The sequence below is a fragment of the Solea solea genome, chromosome 19, assembly GCF_958295425.1.
Source record: "Solea solea chromosome 19, fSolSol10.1, whole genome shotgun sequence".
NCBI lineage: Eukaryota > Metazoa > Chordata > Actinopteri > Pleuronectiformes > Soleidae > Solea > Solea solea.
Window position 1 is genome coordinate 4794032 of NC_081152.1, and position 25237 is coordinate 4819268.

The 25237-nt window shown below is 40.7% G+C and overlaps 2 protein-coding genes across 2 annotated transcripts; one reads left to right on the plus strand and one right to left on the minus strand.

Annotated features, from left to right (window-relative positions):
* Window positions 1-201: 201 nt before the first annotated feature.
* On the plus strand, window positions 202-11847 carry LOC131445794 (probable global transcription activator SNF2L2). The gene is made up of 6 exons (XM_058616453.1): window positions 202-606; window positions 2255-2484; window positions 4107-4212; window positions 9711-9812; window positions 9946-10090; window positions 10868-11847. Exons 1-6 carry the CDS (start codon window positions 511-513, stop codon window positions 10999-11001), a joined length of 813 nt encoding a protein of 270 aa, XP_058472436.1. The 5' UTR covers window positions 202-510; the 3' UTR covers window positions 11002-11847.
* Window positions 11848-20055: 8208 nt separating this feature from the next.
* On the minus strand, window positions 20056-24527 carry LOC131446452 (neuropeptide FF receptor 2-like). Its single transcript, XM_058617681.1, has 4 exons — window positions 24374-24527; window positions 22070-22406; window positions 21408-21507; window positions 20056-21316 (listed from the first exon to the last, which is right to left on the minus strand). The coding sequence occupies exons 2-4, from the start codon at window positions 22395-22397 to the stop codon at window positions 20419-20421; spliced, it is 1326 nt and encodes a 441-aa protein (XP_058473664.1). The 5' UTR covers window positions 22398-22406; window positions 24374-24527; the 3' UTR covers window positions 20056-20418.
* Between the last annotated feature and the right edge of the window lie 710 nt (window positions 24528-25237).

Consider the following 25237-nt stretch of genomic DNA (forward strand, 5'->3'; position numbering starts at 1 on the left):
GTGAAATCTGAGTGAATATTTATGCATTAATCACCATGCTGGAATTCTGTGTGTGTGTGTGCGTGCACATACATCATGAACCATGTGTGTGTGTGTGGCTGCAGCCCTGAAGTCATGTTTCCCAGATCCCCATGCATTGGTCGACATGAAATAACACACTCTGCCTCCATAACGCAATGCATCAACTAAGCAACAACAATAATAATAACAACAATAATAGCAATAATAAAAGTTAGAAAAAAAAATGGACCGGATAACTTTAACAGTAGGGGTAGGACGAAGAGAGGGAGAAAAAAAAACTCCCGTCTGGCAAGAGTCGATATTAAAAACATGCAGAGGGAGACAAGCTCGGGGCCTTCCAGAGTCAGGGAAAAAGACGTCGGAGAGCTGCAGACAGGAGATGGGCACGGCGTTTGTGTTTTCTTCCCCCACCAGCCCATTGATTTGTATATGAAAACATAGCGCTTTTATTCTCCCCCCTTCTGGGCTCTGCTTCTGAGTGATCAGCTGATGAAGAGACTAGCAGCTCGCCGCTATGCTGGCTTGCTAATTCTCTCCCCCACAGCTGCAGCCGATCCTGATAGCCAGCCTGCAGATTGCACTCAGGTAAATACCCTTTCTTTCTTCATGTCTCGCTCCGTCTTCCCCCTCTCGGGCGCACGATTCCGCCAGGCTACATCGCATGGGAAGAGATGGATACAAAAAAAAAAAAAAAAAAAAAAATGTGTGTGTGCGCGCGCGCCAGTGTGTCTATGTGTGTGCGCGCGCGCGCCAGGGAAAGAGTGTCTGTCTATCTGTCTTGTGTGTGTCTGTGTGTGTGAGAGCGAGAGAACAGGGGGGGGGTGGAAGAGAGGGAGTGTGAAGGTGTGTGTTGTAACAGATGAGAGGGGAATCTTTGCCAGATTAGTAAAGGAAGAGGCTTGTTAGGGTGATGGCACAAGCATGGAGCATCACACACACACACACACACACACAGACAGACACTGTCAATCAGACACCTCTCAGCTGTGTCATACATCTTTGAGGATTACCCCTCCATGCCTCCAGTATTCAGCCCCTCAGAGAGCGAGGGGAGAGCAGAGGGGCTCTTTCAAAGGCTCCATTTGAGCCCAGCGATGATGAGCAGGATTTCTATTGTTTCCGCTCGAGTGTTGTGTCTTCTAACTCAATCCCATGTATTTTCGGGGCGGGAAGTGCAGGCATGCGTCTTCCACCAAAGGCAGATGTTGTTATTATTGTTGTTGATGATGTTTTTGCTGCTGCGACCAGTGTGGGCACACTGTAAAAGGACGATTGCCATCTCTGTCCTTGAGAAATGCATGTTCACAAGTGCACTCTGTGTATCACATGAAGAGGACGCTGATGTGTCTGAGCCCATGTGTGATTGATGCATCAATATTCTGTTTGGGATTGGACAGCGTGCCGTATCTCTGTCCTCCCTCCTTTTCTTCGGCTGGGTTCAGCTGCTGCTGCTGCTGCCGCTGCTGCTGCTGCTGTATGCATACTCATGTTTCTGGCCTCTAATTGCCTTTGTGGAATAATACACTGTGGCTGCTGCAGATGTTTGAAATGGCTGGGGAGATATCACAGGATGCAGCAGAGACACCCTCGCCGTAAAGCCACACACCTACAAATCCTGTTCCACGTCTTATTTGAGTGCAAACCAGGGAAATGGGGATTCATATCTATTGCATTAGCAGCACTTTTAGACACGGAACATGCTTCTTCAAATTTATTCACATCCATTGTGCCTTTTTTTTTTGTTTTTTTTGAAATGCGCCTCCCCTTGATAATCATCTGACATCAAAGGCTCCAGATGAAATAATCTGTCCTAAATTTTCAGAGCACGGCACAGCATTTGAGTTGCTCTAGTCCATGCGATTCTACATTTTATTGTAATGAATAAACAAATCCACTTTTTTTGAATTAAAATACAATTATTGATTATAATCGATTATAAATCGATTATTCTGAATGCTCGTACTTAAGATGGAGCGTGAGAGTGCTTTAATTTTGAGGGTAATAGAATTCTGTAGCTTTCTATGTGAAGCATTGTATAAAAACATCTGGTCGACTGTGTGTCTGTAAGTGTCCCATGAATGGAAATGGAAGAGGTTTGAATGGGAATCACTCACAGCTCTTCTTTACTGCTTATCCTCAACTGTCATCACACTGTACTTTAACAACATTACAAGTTTTGTCTGCACAATATACAGATTGTTTTGGATAAGTTAGATGTTGCCTCTTACTGCAGCCTGAGGCAGGAGAGAACGGTTCCCTGGAGGACATGGAAGAGGACATCGGTCTGAAGAAGCGTAAAGGAGACCAGCATGGAGAGAAGGTGCTTCAGGCCGGACAGGAAACAGGCGAGAAGGTCAAAAGGAAGCGAGGGCGCCCACCGGCAGAGAAACTCCCTCCAAATCCACCCGAACTCACCCGGACGCTGAACACACTGGTCGACATGGTTATCAACTACAAGGACGGGTGAGTGAGTGCTTGAACAGATGCCAGGCTCACAGATATCTATAACTATGACACAATGTCACGACATGTTAAAATGTGAAGATAGACTGATATTTATGACCTTGAATTCATCACCACAATATTCAGATATTTTGACATCCTTTGAAACACCAGTGTGTTAACATTTAAGAGGGTTTATTGGCAGAAATGTGTACTTACTTTAAATAAAAGGTTGTTTTGTTTTCATAGCTTTAGAATCTGCCTTTTATATGTATTTTATTTTTATTTTATTTTTTATATTTTTTTTAAATGTATTTTAGGTGGGGGCCTTATTTTATGGATATACCATCCAGAGCGTAAGATCACCGTGTAACGAAAGAAGTCGACTTCCCTCACTAGTCCTTTAATTTGAACATACAGTTACTTTTGAATGCACGAACAATAATGTGAACACACTGACAATTGATAATTAGGGGTTTAAGAAAATATTGATACGCTAAAATATTGGGATATTTCAGAGTGTGATTCTGTGCTGATTGACATCTGATTATCTCCCTCTTTCCACTCTTCTAACTAGACAAAGAAACTATATTATTGTGACACAATTTACAAAGATTTGAGGCTAAATTATCACCAACCAGAGGTTGAGGGAACAAGGGGGAAACATAGCTGCCAAGCTGCAGAACACAGTTCTGGAGCAACTCAAAACATTTGTTCGTATCCTAACCATGATCATTTCTTTTTTTTTTACTTTTTGTGCCTAAACCCTAACCACATTCATAACCACAAAATGGCTATGATCACCACCCCTCATTTCCTCAAAATACCAAAGATCATCACAAGCTAGTTAAGTCACTACCATGTTCAAATGCTGGTGTGTGTAGACATGAAGGAAGTAAGATTACAGAAAATGAACAACGGAGGATGCAGTAAGTATGATAAAGAAGTGACTTTACACATGTCATACGTTTTCACTCAGGTAGAATTTAAAGTTTGTTTGATTTCATTTTTTTTAACCTCACTTTACATTCAAACCACTTGGAACGCTGAATTGGAGCCAGCGTTTACTGTGACAGCTGTACAGATGTTACCTATGAGCTTTAATGGCTTTGCCAGCTGTGTGTTCTCTCACATACATGTCTCATAAAGCCATCCTTCATTCTGCCTCAACATACGCACACATATTTCCTTTATGTCGAACCTTAGATGATCTATTGATAATGTATATTGTCTTGTCAGTACTATCAAAATGAAAATCCAGAATCAGATCAGCATTACAATTTTCTTGCTGTTGCAGTTTGTATTTATCTTATTTGCTGGAGCACCGAGGTCAAGGTTCAGTTTGGCTTTCAGTATTTTTGCTGTATCATGTAACATGATGATTTAAATGAGCGTAGCAATTCTGCAGATATCAACGTAATAAATCTGGGATTGTGACTTCTTCATATAGAGATATACTAAGAACACATTAAACCAATGATTAGAAAACCTATTTTATTGCTGCAAACTATGATTTAATCATCATCCAGAATAAACAACCTTCGAAAGATAACAAGAATGGATTTGTTATTTCAACAACGTGTTGACGTTATGAAACGGATTCTTGATATGAAGACATGATCTGTCACGTTGTGTTATTTCAGGTTGGGCCGACAGATCAGTAAAGGCTTTGTCCAACTCCCCTCTAAGAAGGAGGTACCCGAGTACTACGAGCTCATCCGAAAGCCCGTTGACTTCCGAAGGATCAGGGTACGTGTCGCTGAATATCCGGATGAGACACGTACAGATGTCTCATCTGCTGAGACAAAAGCAAGTCAGTGGGAGATGAATCGTCATCTGGTAAATAATCCTTCCAAAGACAGCGAGTCAGAGTGTATATATATCACTCACATCAACACTTCACAATAGCCAGGTGTCTCAACTGCTGTAATGCGCTTTACGTTGGTGTTAACGTGTGCTCTTAAATGTGAGCACATCTCCCTTGTTCTAGCTTCACATCACTGGCTCCCTGTGCACTTTAGGATTGATTTTAAGATTTTATTCTCAACATATAAATCATTTCACGGGCAATCTCCAAAGTATCTCAATCACTTAATTTATCCAGGACACTCAGATCATCTAACCATCTGCTTCTGGCTGTCCCGAGGTCTTGACTAAATCTCAAGGGGGACAGAAGCCTTTTCAGTTCCAGCTCCAAATCTCTGGAACGCTCTGCCGCCACATGTTCGGCTGTCCCCCACACTGCCTGTTTTTAAATCAAACCTCAAAACGCACTTTTATTCCTTGGCTTTTGGCTCGGCACGAGAGTTGCCTATTTTAACCCATCTTTCCTTTCCTATGTGTCTTAACGCTTTTTATTATTTTAACGTCCTGTTGGTTTTAAGTTGGTCTTTTGTGTTGTTTTTTATGTCTAACTGTACAGCACTTTGGTCAATTGGATCGGATTCATGGAGAAGCAACAAGGCTTGTGGCTTGTTGTAGAACAGATTAATCTTCTGTAGGTAGCTGTAGGAGATTGGTCTTTCTTGAGCTAAATTGAAAACGTGCCCCCCCCTTATCCAAGAGGCTTCTTCAGTTCTGATAAATTGGTGGGAAAAACCAAACCAGGTATTTAACCTCTGAGGCTGAAAACTGTCGAGAGTCTTGCTAAGTTGCATCTGAGTTTTTCTATATATATAATATACAGTGTTGGGAGCGGGGTGAATACATCACAGTATACTGTTGAGTTGCATCTTGTTATTTCTACACATGGATTACAACACAACACAGGCGGAGACGCAGAAAAAGAGGGCGAATAATCTGTCCACAACAGAATCCTCACCCAACCTGAAAATGGTGTTTTGGCCAAAGGACTAAACTCTGCAGATTCCCTGGAACAGATCTCGTCCCAGCCAGCGATCAGAAACAAGTGCTTGTTTTGCCTCCAACACGGAGGCAGAACACCTAAGACTCAAAGTATCAGCCACAATGTCCAGTGCCACCTCCCTTAAACCTCACCACAGAAGAGAGGAAGGCGCTTACATCTCCACAGAAAGACCAGGAAATCACCATCTTACCTTCTTCTTACCAACAAACCGATGATAAGGTGACCAACATGGCTCCGTTTATCGCAGTGTCAGCATTCAGCAGGAACACGTTATTACTGTCATTTTTCTAAAACAATTTCACTCACAGCCCACTAAAGTTTTCCTCTTGGACAAACGAGAGCTGACGCTCAGGCTCCTGAACTTCTGACCTTCTCTTGACTCACTTGTAACATTAGTTGACACTCTCCTGTACTCTAACTGGGCACTGGCTGCATCCTCATCACTCTCTGTTTTGGTTGCTATTGGGGTTTTTTGGGGACCATCACTCAACAGAGGAGGTGGACTAAGACATAATGGCGCATTTCCACCGGATCTACTCGTCTCGCTTTAAGTAGGGTTTCCACTAGCATCGTACCTGGTACCAGGTACTATTTGTAGAACCTGCTCCGGCGAGGTTCCAAGCGTGCTTAAGTAGGTACTATGCGATGATTGGTCAGACTGCCGGCCGCTGACTGGCCAGAGTCCCGTCACAGGAAGAGACATCCCACTAACAAATCAAGCCGAACGGCGCCGAACTGTAGATCACTTAAAACTACTTAATAATCCTAATAACGTGGGTTAATCTCCAACAACTACCAGGGAAACCTCTATATTTAACAGGAGTCTTTTGAAGTGGAGTGGTGTATTTAGGGGCATCGCCGGCGCTGTGGTCTGTGGAGTAGGAGGCTGTACTCCGGAGACGTGTGGACAGAAATCAAGCCGAACATTGTAGATCAGTTAAAACTACTTAACAATCCTAAAAACGTGGGTTAATCTCCAACAACTACAGAAGTTAGGTGTAAAGTCACTAGTGTGTGTGTGTGTTTGTGTGTGTCGCGTATAAAACAAAGTCACCGCAGTCTCAATCAGCCGTGCAGTGATGACTCCGCCCACGTTAAGTCGGTACTTTTTTGTAGTGGAGATGCAACCTCATCGTGTCGTGCCGAGGCGAGTAGAGCCGGTGGAAATGCGCCATATCTATCACTACTGAGCTCTATTCCTAAAAGGATCAGCAGTCACACACAGAACAACAGTGAATTCTAACACCCAGACAGACAATATCAGAGTGTGTCTCAGGTGACCCTCACGACCCTCTCTCACACCTCACCTCAAAACAACAAGCTGAAACAGGAAGGGGTCAAAAATCTGCTTTGTTCAACTCAACCACTCTCTCGACAGGCTTCAGCCTCACAGGTTAAATACCTGGTGGACATGTATAGTTTAATTATGAATATACAAATCGTTATAAATTAACATTTAGAATCATGATAATGATAATATAATACATATGAAAAGGGGCAGGCTGCCATTTTGACAGGAAAATCGCAGGGGCAAATGATTCATTTAATAATGGCCAAGTTCCATTTAGTGTCCTCAGTTTGTGGATTTTATTTTTATTTTATTTTATTTTATTTTATTTTATTAATATAGCATATCACAGATTATTTTCATTCATATTGTGGAAGATGTCAAGTAAAGATACAAATACGTTGCTTTTAGCTCTAAATTAAGTTCAGCTGAGGCAGAATGATTTTTTATTTAACATTTTACAAATGGTAGCATGGGAGTTGCTGTATGGATCACAACTGTATGAGATATTTCTGTATATTTTTGTTGTGTTTTTTAAGGTGTTTTTTTTTGCAAGTACTGTAGGTGGAAAAAGGAAATGTAATGGGAAATATACTCACTGGTTGGCAGGAAAAAAAGGAGAGCACAGTCAGGTATAACAGGAAGAGGCAAAACTTTTGGAACAAGGAGCAAATGACAAAACCCGAGGAACACTGAAGCCTAAACAAGGAAGCACGGGATAACATGAGTGTGGGTGAAACACATCAGAGCAGACAGCAGGAAATAAGAGACAAACACATAAAAAAGTCCAAACAGAGAGCATCAAAAGCCCAATAAGTCATTTAAGTTTCGTTTTTAATGGATCAGAGCCCAACAATTTCACACAAAAACTCAAAAGTCTGAGGATTCATTCTTCGGGGGAACAATGATTGTTTGTTTACTCATCATTTCATGGTAGTCCATGTGAATGTTGAGAATTTCCTGTGTGGGTCTCAGTGAAGGACTGAACACACTGCCGTCCTCAGAGCCAAGCTGTTATAGTTTGCCTCGGAAATACGAGACAGCTAAAAATAATAGCATACAAAATAAAAGTATGACTCACACAAGCTAAGCAATCAGCAGCGAAAGCAGAAAACACCAGCATGACAGAATGACACCAGCAATGGGCTCGAATCCAAAATAAAAATAAAAAATAAAAAAATCACAAACCTGATTTATACAAAGAAAAACGGGGGTGGAATAGGCAGTTGGGTCGCTTTATTTTGTTCACACTAAACTGTGCTAATTACTGTATTTTGAGCAGCTGTAGGTATTCACCTCAAAATAAGTGGCAAAGCATTCTCGTGATCTAAGCCACAAACATGTGTGAAGCGTGTGATAACACGATTTATTCATAATAATTAAAAAGAAGAGCTTTAATAAGCAGGTCCCCTGGTGATTTAAAAAACTGATTTTGATAGATAGATAAAATCTCTGCACTCTTAGATTCGTGCAGTTTTTTCACTTTCATCTGTGAGCTCGCGACCTTCAATAGAGGACACGTGACCAAACAATAAACAGGCAGACAAAGAAAAGTTAGTTAAACACATTTATTATGGGTTTAAATGTAAAATGTAAAAATGTAACTGTAGTGAAGTGCTATGCAAATAAAATTCAATTTAAAAATGGACATCTTAACTCACAGTTAGGTCTCACTCGTGCTGGAGCATAATAAAGGAGGGATGATCTACACAGCAATAACTTAAGTGAGCAATACATTTCTAAAGTGTAAGTAAGCATAAGCACACTCAACTGAATAAGTCAGAAGTCAGTATGCCAGACCATAAATCACAGACCTCATTATAAGAGAAGGGAAGCAAAAGTGAAGTACAGAGTGTCTTCATAAAGGTGGGGGAAATGTGAGACACCTGGCAGTTCACATTTTCTTGACCTTTAATATGACATACATCAAGTGTATAAGAGCGGAGGAAACGGCATCCAGTGCACCTTCCAGGTGACAATTATGCATCGACAGTAATGGACACACGGGGCTGAAAAAACACAGAAGAGACTCACCTTAGAAACAGCAGCAGTTACAGAGAACACAGACGTTATCGTGGCACGATACAAACCAAACGCAGTGCTGGAGCCATCACAGGTGCAGCCAATACATTAATAATGTGGGCGGAGCCTGGTGAGAGAGAAGCTTTTTTGCTAAAGTGGACACATTTTCAAATAAAAACAAACGTAAAAAGCATTTTTTTTTTTGTGAGACAAAATCTCTGCAACAGTCACTCACATTTCAAGCACAGCTCCTTTTCCCCTAGATGAGTAGTATTATAGGCCATTAATGCACCGCTGTGTACAGATACCGGTGGTGTACAGATACCTAGTTGATTGACATCAGCAGAGTAACATTTTACCAGCAACATTAGCTCCTGTGCTTCCGGAAAGGGAGTTTGTTCCACTTGAGTCCTCGTATTAGTGCATTTCTACAGGACTAATAATAACAAGAGCAGACACGGAAAAGTCTTTTCTGCTTTTTTTCTATGAAGCACTTAACGTTGAAATGATTCACAGACTACATCTTTACGCAACCAGATGCCCGTGCTGTCTCCATCGCTCATATTCCAGATTGCACTTGGGCTCAAACATGCACAGATGGATGACCTCCTGTTGCCTAACACAGGTTCAACTGAAGTCTGAGATAAATCATTCGTTTGTGTTTTGACTTGTGAATCAGGCAAAGCACTGACAACAAATCGAGAGCCGGACATTAACATAATAGAGCTCGTTGAACCCAAACATAGTTATATCTGAGTCGCTGCTAGATGGATTTCTCCCATTAGGCAGAACTGTCCTAGCTGTTTCCCTAAGATACCCAAGTGTACAATAGAATAAATCTCATCTCTATCCCAAACTCACAAAGGAAGGAGGAAAAACTGAACATCCTTGAAGATAGGACACTTAGTAATTTCCCACTGTGTGTATCTGTATCACCTTGTCTGGCTTTGCATTTAGGGATCTTGTGTTTATGTTTGACAAGATAAGAATATGCCACTGGAATAAATAGTGTATGAACAGCTTTGTTACAGTGGTGACATTAAATGTTGTTGCTAACCTTCTGCTTCACAGGAACGTGTGCGCAATCACAAGTACAGAAGTGTGGGGGATTTGGAGAAAGATATTTTCCTGCTGTGTCACAACGCTCAGACTTATAACCTGGAGGGATCTCAGGTAAGCCCCGAGGAATTCATTTTTCAAATGGTATTTGAAAAGTATGTGGTTGTAAATGGGTTTCGGACGTGGCTCTGATTAACTGCGCCCTGTGCCGGCGTGTGTGCACGTGTGTCTCCGTTTGCTTCCGCAGATCTACGAGGACTCAATTGTTATTAAGTCCGTTTTTGAGAGTGCAAGACAGAGAATTGTCACAGATGAGGAGCAGAGAGAGACGGTTAGCACGAGTCACAGCGATAATGGCAGCAGAGCTGAAGACCAGTTTGTCCCATCAGCAGGTGAGAGATTAAAAAACACCAGGAGGGAGGCTGGTGGTTTTTACAAGTGACCAAATAACAAAGTCTGTGGTTTAAAGCTGCACTGTGTGATTTGTCTTGTTATTATTCTGCCTCGGTCTTTGTGAACAGAAACAATGTAACGATATTTGTGTGCTGCACCGGTCATTTGAACCTGTGTCAACCAGACTTACCCCACGACTTTCAGAAATCACAACCCTGGGTCTATATTCTAATATCATTTCAGTATCTTACTACCACACTTATGTATCATAGAACAGGGGTTAATTCCTTAACCTGAAAGTTCTCTTTCAACATTGGGGGAGACAGTGAAAAGGACAGGTGCACATAAATGAAAGACACGGGAAATACAGGAGGGCGGGAATTAATGACACCTGAAATGAGAGAGGATATGAGTTTCAAAATAAAACTAAACAAGCAATAATATAGGAACTAAAAGGGAACTGAAAGCCAGGGTTGGAAATCCTGGAAAAATAGTTTGAGCAGGCTACATTTTGAAGCGAAAGTCCAAGCCCCTTTCTTCATGTTTCCCTCTGAAGCCACGCCTCCAGAGCACAGGAACACGCAACGCTTGTTCACGAAGAGCGACGAAGAACTTTTTGGGATACTTGATCAGATGTCACGCACATGAAAACAAAGCACTGCCATACTGAGAAACACAGAGCGGCATCAGCATTGTGGGAACTCATTTGGCAGCAGTTTGAATGTTTATGACTGTCACACATGAGAGTAACCCTCTTTTCTCTTTTTGATAACCAGTGAAACCATTACCAGTGCAGCTAAAGAAGGGGATTAAAGAGGAGAGAAGCAGAAATACCATTGCCAAGAGGCTCTTCAGTGATTTAGACAGTGACGAGGATCTAGAGGCTAACACCACAAAAGACGAAGGGTGAACTGAGAGCTTGAATGGTCAATTTTTTTGTATATTTTTTTTTTTCATGTCTATTCACTGCCACATCCTTCCTCAATGGTTTCCTCATTTTCTAAGCAAAATATAGTTCTTTGAAAATAAAACCAGAAGAGCCACTCAGTGAGAGGCACCCTTGGGATAACGCTTTTTCATGTCATTCTAAGACGTCTTGCTGCACTCTGTGCTGTTCTTCTAATTTCGCTGGTCTTTTACAATAACTATGGTTTCCAGTTTATCTGCCTTAGTCCCAGTGATTGCTTCTGCAGATATATTATGTATCACGCCAGTTTGACTGACTGTTTTTAATCTGTATATTTGATTGTATGGAAAACTTTCATATGTCTTGGAGCATGATGATTTGTAACGTCTCACCTGGAAGCGGCTCCTCCGGGAGGAGACGATGTGTCGAGGGTCAGAGAATGGAAGCGCACGGGAGCATCTTTTGAACACTCTACACGTGTTTGAAAATCTCTTTAAGTGTGATTAAAGACTATACATCTTTGATAAAAATAACAATATAGAATAGTAATAAACACACATGGCTGAGGTATGAAGAGATTTGGATTAGTACTGATAGTATGCCCTTTGTCTGTTTCTGATATGTGATTGAACAAGTCTGGGTGTAATCAAGGGTACTCAAGTTTAACATTTGTATCCTTGTGCTCCTGTATATTCTCCTATTGTAAAACTTGATTGCTTTTCATTCCCTGTCCTAGTTGTTGGGGGGGGGGGGGGGGGGGGAGACGACGACAGAAGACATAATTGTTAAGACAATCCCAGGAAACATGTATCACTTCAACACTTGCAAAATAAATTTTACCAAAAAGTCCCACTGGTGTGTGATTACTGATAACATGAGGATGTAGTAGTAAAAAAAACACAACAAATCAGAAGATGGTGAATGTTTCCATGTAGTTTTATGTGTTAATGTTCTGAATCTGTTCAACACAAATTCACCTTGCACCGTCAGTCAGCATTATTATATTTTCAACAATAGGCCAATAGGTGGTGCAAGAGATCTGATTGATCGTCTCTTTAATTGTGGTTAATAAGTGACTGTATACGAAAAAACAAACAAACATCAGAGCAATTATTTTATATTCCACTTCTGCCAAATAATTTTACCCAAATCTTGCACACTGGACTTTTATTGCAGCAGTTAGTGCATAATGTGCTGAGAGGAAAGACAGATCACAGCAAAACCTTTTGGACATTCACTCACAAGAAAGGACACCATTTTTTATACGTATAATATATACATATGTATATATATATATATATATATATATATATATATATGTATATATATATATATATATATATTTATATAATGGATATCATTTGTATGGATGCACCAGTGCTGAAATGCTTCTATTTTTATCTTATCATTTCCACTATTATTTTGTCTTATATTTACCATTCTTAAATATGTATATGCACATAGTCATTGCTAGGTGTGACATGAGCCCATCTGTGGCAATGTCACAGCCAGTCTGTGCCCGCTCAGCCACACGCCGATGCTGCTGTGTTTGCTGTGTTTGCGTCATGTAGAGTCTGAATGACAGCAGTCCAATCACGAGTGATGACATTTGTGACATAGAGAGGACATATGGGGACGATGGATGACCTAAACAAAGCTGAAAGTCATTTGAATGTGTTGTCATACAGAAATAAATGTTCCATTTTATAACTGTAAGTCTATTTTATGGAAATAATGTGATATGATACCAGCACGAGGTCTGTTTATTTCAGATTCTATCTGTTTTTCAAAACAGTTCACGGCTTACTGATGGTAATAAAACAAATTGCATGTACAGCAAGTGCAACCATATACTGTAAAGCAGGGAGATATTTACTTTACCTGTTTGAAGGTAGACGAAAATGGCTAAAAGTCTACCTTGATCTCGATAGTTTGATTTACACAACGTCTCATTCATTCATTTTCTACCGCTTTATCCTGCACATGAGGGCCACCAGGGGCTGCTGGTTCTAACCCCAGCTGACAGAGGGAGAAAGGTGTGGTACACCCTGGACAGGTCACCAGTCCATCGCAGGGCCAACCTAGTGACGAACAACCATTCACTCACACACTCACATTTATTAGAGTGTTCAGTGAATCTAATTCATGGTTTTGGACCCACACACGCACACATGGAGAACATGTAAACTCCACACGGAAAGGCCCCGGACCGGGACACGAACAAGCAACCTTGTGCTAGCCACGTGTTCAGATTAGATTAGATTAGATTCAGTTTTATTGTCATTGTCAAGTACAAGGTTATGAAAACCAGAAGTGCATAGCAGTAAGGTATAGACACAAATATGTACATATGGTTATGAAAAAAAGTATTAATATGGCCGTATAGATATAAGATTATATACAAGTATAAGTAGGTGAAAAACATGCTATGGAGTGGTATTAGTATAAATAAACCTGGCAGTATAAATATGGTGGTATGTACAGATTGAAAAATGATAATATGTGTAATAGGTTATAGGTAATAACAGTATATACAGGTGTGCAATGCAAAAAGTGAATGTGTATCACTGTTAAAGCATAACTACACACGCTCTTCTGCAGCTAACGCTGCGCGGTGCCTGATTTTGAAAAATGCCAAGAATCGGGGTGAGTCCTGAGTGAGGGAGAGGAGGAAGGAGGGAGAGAGAGCAGCGAGGGGCCATGTTCTGTTCTGGAAAGGAACACAGAGTTGCAGCTGTCTAAGAAGGTGCTGCTCACACCATGCTTCACAGTGGTGAGAGAAAGGTGACAGAGCAACAGATATGGCTTTTTTTTTTTTAAAGCGGGAGGAGTCTGGGTAAACCACAAGAGAGTGATGAAAGAGTGTACCAGTGATGCAAGCATGGACTCAAATAGCCAAATGGCAGAATTTGAATGCAGTAGAAGCTGTTTGACCAGAGAGAGGCAAAGATTAAGCTGTATAATTTCAATATTTTACACTAAACTGTGAGGATTTGCACCTAGATCAGCAAATAACATTACTAGATACCGTATACACTGGTTTACACCTGAAAAAAGTACTTCAGGGGAGTAGTGACACTTGAGATGGGCACAGCTCTCCCCGCGACCCTCATGTGGGGGATAAAATGGCAGTAGATGGATGGACGGATGTCTTTAGACTTGTACTTCTATGTACTATGCCATGTTTGGGGCCAAGTGTGTTCACAAAGTGAAAAGCAATGCAGGAAAAGGCTGAAGAACGTGATGATTTTTCACCAGGCCAGACATACAGTACGTGTCAAAGTTAGTGAGCTTTGAGCATGTTTTTCTGCAAAAGAGAAACAACAATCACACAAAAACAATAGGATTCTTGCACCTTTGGTGACCCAGTAAGGGCAGATATGTGCAGAGATTTCGTAATAATAAGCCATATGTTTCCTCCTTCTATAGATTTATCCCTAATGAATAGGTCTTCTCATCTTTATCTCACAGTTAAACTATTCCTTTAAAGCTGCATTGTATATTAGTGACCACTGGGAGGCAGAAATGTTTCCTAACAAAATTATAAACCATTATCCTTAAGCTGATCATGTTCGGGCACACATTAGATTTATGTTAATCTAATCTAAACAGTAAGGTGGAATGAAATTGCCTTTCATGACTGTGTAATACCAGCTTCTACCACTTTTGTATTTGGGATTGGAAAAAAAAGGTCAAAAGCAGACTTCGCTATTGGAAACTCAGACAGCCGTTGATTTCGTCGGAGGACTCTTGTTAAAACCTGCTGTCAGTCAATCAACTATCAGTATCCAGAGACAACAAAGGACACTGTGAGCAGAGGAGAGTTCTACGTTTTACTGTCTTTAAACTGGAATTCAATGTCAAGTCAAATATACAATATTTATGCCAATATTCATGCCATTACTGTGACTGGATATATAAACATGAAGTCATGGCTCCAGGTGGAGACTGTTTAACTCAGTGGAATCACGCATTTTCTCAAGGAAAACACTTCTTTTGCTTTTTAAAAAGCTGACGTTAAACTGTTATGAGCTCCTTTGTGATGAGAACTTTGTGTAATTCTTTGGCAGTGATTTAGGAGCTCATCGATTAACAAAATGCTTTTCTCATTATCAGGAGAAATATTGTGCCATTACAGTAATGGGCAATTTATTTGCTTAATCTTGTTATAATGACAATCAACAACAAAAAAAACGCCACATCCACATTTACCCATTGAAGTTTTGCTTTTTATAAATTCATTTTGTCATCTGGACAGGAATTTTCAAGGGAAATGATCACAGCAGAAAGGAGCTGCACTATTCTGTATCCAAACAACAAAGAAATTAGATTTCACCCTGACTGTGTTTTTCACACAGCGCTGGTCATTAAGTTCCAGTGTCCATACTAGCGTCACGCTGAGTCTTTAGGACAGTGACTAAACAGGAACTGTCCTAAAGACTGTTGAACAAGAACATTGTCTCTTGCCTCTTAAAAGGAAAATGTATTATATTAAGTCCCAAAATGACCTCAACGTGTCATCAGTGATTAAAGGGTGGTTTGGTGTTTTGGTCTGTTGTCTGTTTGGTTTTCCACTATACAGTTCTAGCACGACTCGACTCAGCTCTATGGGTTGTTTTTTTTTGCTTTTCCATTAGCGATAGTACCTGGTGCTTTTTTTAGTACCTGCTCTGGTGAGGTTCCAAGCGAGCTGGGCCGTTACTAAAATGTGATGTAAATAAGACTGCCGGCCACTGATTGGTCAGAGAGTGTCGCGACTGGAAGAGTTATGAGTGCGACGTCCGACACAAGAATCAAACCGCACAATGCCGAACTGTAGATCAGGTTATAAAAAATAAAAAAAAGACTCACAACCCAGCCGTATTTTAATTCAGTGTCTGTGTCAGACAATCATGCAAGAAATTCTTTTTAATAAACTGATTCTAATGATTCAGTTACACCGAAATAACTGTACTCTACTGTATGTGACAGAAATGTTAGTGAACCTAAAAAGCCTCAGAACCACTCGCAAAAACGTCTCGACCAGATGACAAGTGAAGAGGAAGTGTGGCTACTCTCACTCTCTCTCATACATGTTTGTGGGTATTTCATCTTTTACAACGTTACACATCATTACAACTGTGAATAATAATAATTGATTAAATAACCACCATACAGGTGGCAACAATGCTGATTTAGTTTATGGGAAAATGAACCTAATTCTCACTCAATTTATAACATCAGTAATATTGTTTTTCTTTATCTCTTCTTCATTAGAACGCGACTTTGATTTTGTAAATTACGCTGCAATTAAGAGGACCACAGATGATCAATGACAGCACGTATGAGTGGATATATGGGAAGCATCATCGATGTTGTGAAGGAGAACGTGAGGGCAGCTGGTCTAACAGAAGAGGACACAAGGTTCAGGCTGATGTTCTGAAGAAAGAAGAAGAAAAAGAAGATATATGAGTGGACGCCATGTGACTGCCTTCAATAGGAGCCTGGTTGAACATCATGGCAAACATGGCAGCAGACATATTGTGAATCTCGATGTCCCCATTTTGTATACAGTCTGTGTGCTCAATCAATTTATCTCACGGCTGTATCTTTGTGAGTATTACTGTGGCTCTGCAAACACTCTTACAGAGCCATTAGCATTGCTTTAACTTGAATCCCATGAGTGGGGGTTGCCATGGTAGCATGCTTTACACAAATAAGATAAGTCTTTGTTTTGACTCATTTATAAAATAAGATTTACTAACGTTCGTTCGCCGCATCTACATTCAAATCCCAGCTCAATCATGGGGAAGTTCACAAAAACATGACACATCAGAGTGTCTATCATCTCGTTCAGTCAAAGTGCATTTTCTGCAGGTCCCCAGGTAGAAAAAGATAATTAAAACTAAATCTCATCAATTTACAGTATTGAGATTTGCTCAATAGATTTAATGAAGTGCAGAGTGTCTAAAGTAACCCCTTCTCACTGTTGTTTAGAGATTAATGATGCGCTTAGTGTGGTCTAATAGACATATGGTCTGCCAGTAAATAGGTCTGGGATGTGGCACCTGTGTGTTCTTGATGAAAAACCCACATGAAGTGGTCCATAAACGTAATGGCAGACCAAAGAGTGAGATACGGCTGGAGGGAGACGCACTAATGGCTTTTGGGGATTAGCAGGTCCTGAAGGTTACCTTAATCTGTTGAGCGGACAATCCATTTTCTTTGAACCCACAGGACACAGATTTAATAGATAGTTAGTGTCGCCCACATTTATTATGGCTTTCACTAATCCACTTGATCACATCTGATCTCATTGCTCTGTCACTATACACGGTAGCCTCCCTCCTGTCAGCAACGCAAAAAGGTACATTTTATTTTTGTGTGTACCATTTTGCATTTATTTTTGGTTTTAATACATTACCCTCCTTAATATAAATACAAGTGCTTCATACTTTATACCACAGAGCTTAAATTCACACATAAACTCACAGCTGTCATTTTAATATGACTGGTAAAATTATCAAATAATCCAAGGTGAGACACTCACAAACACAACCTAAGATATTCTTCTGTCTGTCTGTTTGGTTTCTGTGTTGTGTTGCGTTGTGTTGTGTTGTGTTGTGTTGTATTGTGTTGTGTTTCCAGCAAACATTGCTATTTCTTTATTTAGCTAATTTTGTGGCTGCATCTAGGGACAAACATCACTCACATTGGAGGACTGAAAATATCCCATTTTCAAATCATAGTGGCCCCCAAAGATCTAGATACCATAAACACATGGTGTTTTTCACAATAAACATAACCACTGTAGCTGAACTATGTCCCTTAGTTCAGAAACAATGGAATCCCCAACAAATGCTCTGTTTTCTACTCTTTGAGTATTTGTTTTTTTTTAACAATGTCCAACTTTTTAGAGACAAATGTGTGTGCCCCTTTGCCTTCAATTTTGATTTTAATAAGGGCGATAGAAAGAGACAGAAATTAGCAACGAATGGTTAATGGGTCTTTTTTTTTTTCAAACAATAATAACAAATAATCCAGTTTTCACACTGAAATGTAAATGAAATGTTTTTTATTATTATTTTTATCAGCAAAATGTCTGAAAATCACAAATCCCAAATCACACACCATGTTTCTTTTAAAATACGAGTAGCATGTATGTAATAATATTCACGACAGAATAATTACATATCACGGACGTCTGCATGCTCACAAGTGTTTTCAAAGTTTCACTGTCATTGCAATTTTTTTTTTATATAAATAAACACACACTGATAATTAACAGCTCAGTGCAGACACACCGGCAACACCATCATAATAAATGAACTGAACACTGAATACCCTCCATCAGTGAGATATTCTTCTTCTCCGTCACTCCCTGGGGCAGGTTATTTGCAGAGCTTGCTGTAGGATCATTAAGAGTGCTTTCGAACTGCCGCGCACACAAAGCTTAACAATAAGTATATTCATGCCGCTGACTTGTTTGGAAAAACACATGAATAACAAACCAATGCACCATAATCAAAGGAAGCATGCTCATGTATGGCTGCAGCATAAAAAAAGTACACCTTCATTACTATAAGACACTTCAGAACGTGATACCGAGCGGCCAACAATAAACTTGTTGAGTGTATTTCCGTGCTTTTTAAAGAAATCTTCATGTGTGTGTGTGAAGCACTACAACCCACTGTCAGCTGATGTAATATTTTGAAACTAACAGCAGGAAACAGTATTATGTGCAGATGCATCCTTACATAATGCAGTAAACAATTCTTTGAAAAACCGTGTTCTGTAGCAGCACGAGTGGTCAAAAACTCCACGTTATACCTTTAAGCAAACACATTCTTTACTGTAGTTTGGCAAATACTGACCACAAAGCATGTTATTTACAATGTTTTAGTCATTTTGTTCCACGTCTTTATTTGACATTGATCTATAATATACGTACCTTTAAATGAATTTGTGGATGTTATTCGGCAACAGTACGACACAATAACATGTTACAGACTGAGGTCATATTTTCATAGGTGCATATGTCAGACACCCTATGCTTTACATAACAAATACATGTAAAAACGACACAAATGTTGTACGATCATGGCAAAGCGGTCACTTTTGCACAACAGTGCGTATTCTGTAGGTGTGACTGGAAGGTTAAGGTTCATACAGAGTGTTATTATACAGAGTGTTATTTGTCTTAAGTAAAAAAACAAAATCCCCAATTTGACTGCAAGCTACTTATAATAATGCAATTGTGTTCATTCTGACATGGTTTTTCATGCTCCAATCTCCCTACGCCCTGCAAAGAGCAGATAAGTGGAGGGCACATCGGATGGTTTCCAAATAAGCCTGTGATTTTCTTCCAGTGCCACTGCCCGTCGTAGCCATCAACCGCAGCCAACTGCCCTGAGGCGCTACAACAGGCACTTTGACTGGAGGACGTTGACACAATTCTAAACACACTGCCTTGCACTCCACTCTTGACAGGCATCCCATTCTCATTCCTGTGTTTCAAGCTGTCATCGTCCCCCTGAAACATGACCAACCTGCGGCAGTAATATCAACGTTCACTGACCCTCTGATTTAAACTCTGGTTTGGACGGCGCACAAAAAAAGGGCATTCATTGAATTTCGCAGGTTTTACATCACCCTGCAAACACAATTTGCATACCGATTTTTGAGCACTACGGAAGCCAATTAACTTTGTTAAAACAATATATATTTTTAGTGTCCGTACGTCAGTCAGTCACTTTGAACTTGAGCGTCAGAGCGTGGACAAGGTGACATTGCCTCCATTTCTGGTGTTGCATCAGTGTGGCGGAAATAGGATGAAAACACTTTGCTGTCGTGTTTTACATCACTGCAGGGAGCTGCGTCCAATAAATACCTGATACTGAACACACAGGCCAGACCTTCACTGGTGTTTTTTTCTGTTCAGACTTAAAGGGGTTTTGGATTGGTTTGGAAAATAAAAATAAAAATATGCGGGTTCTAAAAAAAAAAGTGAATGTCAGAAAGATTTGACATTCAATTGGTATTTTTTTTATTATTATTATTATTATTAATCTCCTGAAGGTCTCTCACATCTTTCTCACCTCACAGAGTGTGACATGCAGGCTGATCTCACTTCAAGCATTTTCACATGAGAGAGTTTGTATAATTTATTCCTGCTTTAGCAACATCTGAATCAAAATCTGACTCCAGTTGAGCTGTTTGCTCATGACTGCAATGTCAATCAAATCAATTGGACACTTTATCCTCCGTTATATACACCATTAGGACACTTATAAAGACAAATACACACATTGCAGACCTTGAGAGTACATTCTCTTGGAATACATATTTCTGCGTTCCATTGACCTTTCCATTGCAATAAGTGTTTCTCCATAAGCATTAGAACCCTTTTAAGTGTCTATGTGCTGTGCACTCCCAGTCCGTCTAAATATGAGACACCTTTTCCAGATCTTCCATGATCAGGTCTTGTTGTTCTTTGTTATCATTTCTTCCAGCCAAGAACCCCTCTTCGTGGAACGAGCACATCCCCTTCCCCACTAACACTGATCCCACTCTGGAGCCAGGTCCGCTGAGTGCGGCAGGCTGGGCTGGGACCACAGCGTTCACTCTGATCCGGTGGGAGTAGGTCCTTTTGCACTCAATGTCACCAGAGCACAGCTGGAATTTGAACGCCGCCTGAAAGCCCCTGCGGAAGTTCTCATTGAAGAACCCATAGATGATTGGGTTGACGCTGCTGTTGAAGAAAGCCAACCAGTGAGCTAGGGGATACACGTAGATATTAATGACACGGTACTGGTGCTCTGTCAGGCTGGCATAGTCACTCAGCATCATCAGTGTCCACAAGGGCAGCCAGGACAGGACGAAGAGCAGAGCCACGATCAGCAGCATCATTATCACCCTCTTCTTCTTCCTGGAAATTGTGTGGCGACTTTCCATGCCCAGTTTGTTGTTGCCGCTCCCTTCTCCAGACACAGTCCCACTGGCCCTCATCAGAGGAATAGCGGTCTTGAAGAGGGTGAAGCCAATGCGGGCGTACATGATGACAATAAGGCTGAGAGGAGCAAGGTAAATGTTAGCGAAGAGAATGGTGGTGTAGATTTTCCTCATTTCCTGATTGGGCCAATTTTCCCGGCACCAGAAGAAGGGGCGGCTGTCGTTGTTGTGTCCGAGGACTATCCGCACCCTGTGCTCTTTCGTGACCTGGAGCATGACCCCAGAGGGAAACATGATCAACACAGCCAGGACCCATATAATGACGATAATTAGCTTTGAGGTGGCGATGGTTAGTTTCTGCTTGAAAGGATAGACAATGCAGCGGAACCTGACAGAGAGTGGAATGTGAGAAAATGCATGAATTAAATAAAACAAAGGGATAAAATCACACAGTTACACAAGCACAAAGCAAATCTCACCTGTCAACAGCTATTGCTACGAGTGTGAACACAGATGCTGACACAGATATTCCTTGAACCATTCCACTCAGCTTACACACGACTCTACCGAAAGGCCACCCTGCAGAGAAAAGGAGAAACAAAGTTAGCAGGTATAGTATATCTGGGATTTATTTTTTTTTCAACCAGTAAAGCTGCTTACAAAAACCAGTTAACACCTTTGCCAGCCTGTGGTGTTTTCTTTTCACACACCCCTCCCCCGCAGAAACAAAGTGAGTCAGTAAAATAAAAGAAAAAAACACCATTGTGATAATGCTACAGTGGTGATAGATAAAAAAAAAAAAGATTAAGCACTTTAAAAAAGCAAGGTTCATGATAAACATTAATGGATCACAGGTATGCTAATGTCCAGAGTGTGAATGTGCAAAGTAGAAAGAGAAGACATTAGCACATTCACCTTACTTTCCCACTAATGCCGATCAAAGCTCGAGCTGATAAAAACCCACATGCATTGCAGAGACATTTGAGCAATGAGCGAATGCCAATTAAACACATTCCCACTGGTGAAAAGACAACGTAAACCCATGTGAGACAATGAATGGTCTACCAAAGCAAACCTGACACGTACAAATATTATATATTATATATATTATATCATTCGGGAACAATGGTCACATCCTGACCTGTTATGATGTTGTCCACCAGAGTGGTCGGCATGCAGAAGATGCCGACCAGCAGGTCACTGATGGCAAGGTTGAGGATGAACAGGTTGGTGACCGTGCGCATGTTCTTCCTGCGCAACACAATGAAACACACCACCCCGTTTCCCACCATGCACACCACAAAGATGAGCAGGTAGGAGATGGTGAAGACAGCTGCCACCGAGGGTTTGTGGAGGTAGAAATCCACATAGGTGATGTTCTGGGGGATTACGCTGTTCTCCTGAAAGCTTGAGGCATTGGAGGGGTTCGACATCTTCCAGGTGCTGTTGAGGATGAGATTCTGAGCCATGGTGATATCCTGGTGACAGAGAGAGACAGAGTTAGAGGCATTAGTGCAACACCGAGAAGCTATTGTGTGCTCAGCACATGGGTGCATGTGTTCTGCCTTGAGAATCCAATATCTCCCCTTGACAAAATCAACCAATTATGAAGACATCACACACACACATACACACACACACACACACACCATGTAGTGCAGGCCCAAACAAGAATCCGTTGGTAACTACATAAAACAACAAAACTCTCTTCAGAAATCAATAGTTCAATTGTCGTCTCCTTGATGATTGTAAATGGGTTGATTCGGTGAAGTGCATGCTCTCACACACCCTGGCGAAGAAAAACCTAAAAAAAAAACACGCTGACCAAAACAACCAATCAGTTCTGAGAGCAGTGGGAAAGCGTGTGTGTGATAGCTTGTCAATTGGTTAAAGCAATCATGTGAATTTTAACCCTCGGGAGAAGAATGAGGTTACTATTGATTTCAAACTTAGTTGGTAATGATATATTTTTACACATTCTGGTCAACTTTTAGTTTTGTGAAACCTTTTTTTTTTTTTTTTGATGCATAGGTGCACATGACATCATGCAGCTCAACATACATACATGTATAATGCCGTTATTTATTTATGTGTGTGTGTGTGGGTCCAGGTATTACTAATGTTGTGGGGACCTAAACCTGTTTACACAGTCACATTATGGGGACTTGTCTTCCTTGTGGGGACAAAAACCAAGTCCCCATAACGTAAATGACTACATTTTAAGGTGAAGATATGTTTTAAGGTTAGATTGAGGGTAAGTTTAGGGTAAGGTTAGGGTTAGGCCATTAGTAATTGTGGTTAAGGTTAGAGTAAGTCTCCAGGAAATGAATGCAAGTCAATGTAATGTCCCCTCAAGTCATGAATGTCGAACATGTGTGTGTGTGTGGTTTTCAGTGGTATAAACAAACCAAAGCAAGCCAGGTTCACTTTATGATGAATATTGTATTAAAACGTGATAAAAACACACAATAATGCTGGCAAATTTAACACCTACGGCCCCTAGTAGTGTATAAATCAAGAAATCAACAAATATATGTTGTTGTTTTTTCATTCCCTCCCAAAAATTCCATGTCATTTTTCTTTGTATTTGATGTAAATGTTTCACAATGTTCCACATCAGCTAACGAGGATCCTGACAAACAAAAGTAAGTTAATAATATATTTTTTTAATTAGTAATTACACTTGAATAAAATATTATACAGCTAGTTTAGTTTAATCTACTGCAGCAGCTATTCTTCCTGAGGTGCACAAGAAACGCATTAATGTCATCATATAGTACAGTGATTACAGATAAGACCGCACACATACACACACACATAAGCATTATCCTTAAACATTACTCATTAGCAGATAATGCCTAACCATAACTTTACCCGAACCACAATTCAAATCTTACTCAACCAGTTCCTCAGAAATGAGGTTCTGCCTCATTAGGATCAGGTTTTGGTCTCCATGAGGACTACTGGTCCTGACAAGGTCAGTGTTTATGCCAAGAGTCCTAAAGAGGTAACAAATAACAAATAACACACACACTCTCCTGGTGTTACATTATTATAGTACTCGCTTTAACAACAACAACAGCAACAACAACAATAATAATGATAATGATAATAATAAAATATTATTTGAGAAGAAAAGAGAAATATTCCTCCAGCTAAGGTGCTGGTGACAGTCTCTCACCCATGCAATCATGAATCTCAGTACAAAATTTTTAAATGAACAACACGATCTAAGAATAGAAAACAGGATATTAAGAGCAAATTATTGACAAGCAAGGGATGATTGTTTTCCTTGAAACTGTCCAACTGAAAAAAAGTCATTCCTTGTGTGTCAGTGAAAAGCAAACTCTCTGCATATTCACGACTGACTCGACTAAATCACAGTAATTAGACCTTGTGTTGGGATCGAAAGTCACAAAGTTGAAGACACTCATGTTTTTCTTACCTTATGGCAAAAAAGAATCCAGGCTGTCTTCCTCTTTCCTTATCTTAGAGATTGTTGTGTATCTTCTTCATGTAAATTCCACTCACTGAGAGGCAGAAAATCCATCCGCTCTCATCCCCTGTTCATCTGTGCCGAGCGCCTGCGAGGAAGAGAGTGCCGGAGCTGTTCTAGATGACAGAGAGGAGATGAGAGTCACCCATGAGAGATATGCTGGGCAGTGCAGTTGCTGGGGGCATACATGTCTGTAGGCGTTGTGTGAATTGAATATTAAAGATACTGTATAGCCGTCACTCTCTGTGCCAATATGATGCAAAGCCACTTAGACACCTGTGTCTTCTGGCTTCAATCAGACAAGTGGGAGGGGAGGGATGTCACAGATCAACCGAGGCTTCCAAAAGCTACCATCTTCGTCCTCGGCGCTCACACCTGCACTAATCATGTCACATGTCACCGCTCACACACCTTGAGAAAATGTGTGTTTGTATGTGCAGTATTTCTCATACATTCAAGGGGGTGAGAGCCACAAAGCCCTCTCACAGTACGAGCTCAATTCACCACCAACGCTGTGAGTGAGAGGAACTCGTCTGAGAAAACTAACCCAGGAAAGTGAAGGCTGATTTATTTTACAGATGTGAGGAGAGAGAGAGAGAGGAAGGTGAGGTGAGGACTGAGTGTGCTGGATGATATTATGTGACATTAAAGGAGGAGAACGAACGTGGATGTTTGACATTCAACATTCGTGAGGGGGAAAACAAGCAACATGTGACTATTTTGTTTGGGGTACATACAAAAAGTGTTTTGGAATGATTATAGTGAAATGTAAAATCCCTTCGTTAACACACTGTAACACATTTAACGGAAACC

Coding starts and splice junctions, on each gene's coding strand:
- LOC131446452 (XM_058617681.1), bottom strand. CDS start 22,397: ATGGCTCAGAATCTCATCCTCAACAGCACCTGGAAGATGTCGAACCCC. Junction 21,508..22,069: donor GGTGGACAACATCATAACAG/GTCAGGATGTGA, acceptor TTTTCTCTGCAG/GGTGGCCTTTCGGTAGAGTC. Junction 21,317..21,407: donor GTAGCAATAGCTGTTGACAG/GTGAGATTTGCT, acceptor ACTCTCTGTCAG/GTTCCGCTGCATTGTCTATC.
- LOC131445794 (XM_058616453.1), top strand. CDS start 511: ATGAAGAGACTAGCAGCTCGCCGCTATGCTGGCTTGCTAATTCTCTCC. Junction 607..2,254: donor AGCCTGCAGATTGCACTCAG/GTAAATACCCTT, acceptor CTCTTACTGCAG/CCTGAGGCAGGAGAGAACGG. Junction 4,213..9,710: donor TTGACTTCCGAAGGATCAGG/GTACGTGTCGCT, acceptor TCTGCTTCACAG/GAACGTGTGCGCAATCACAA.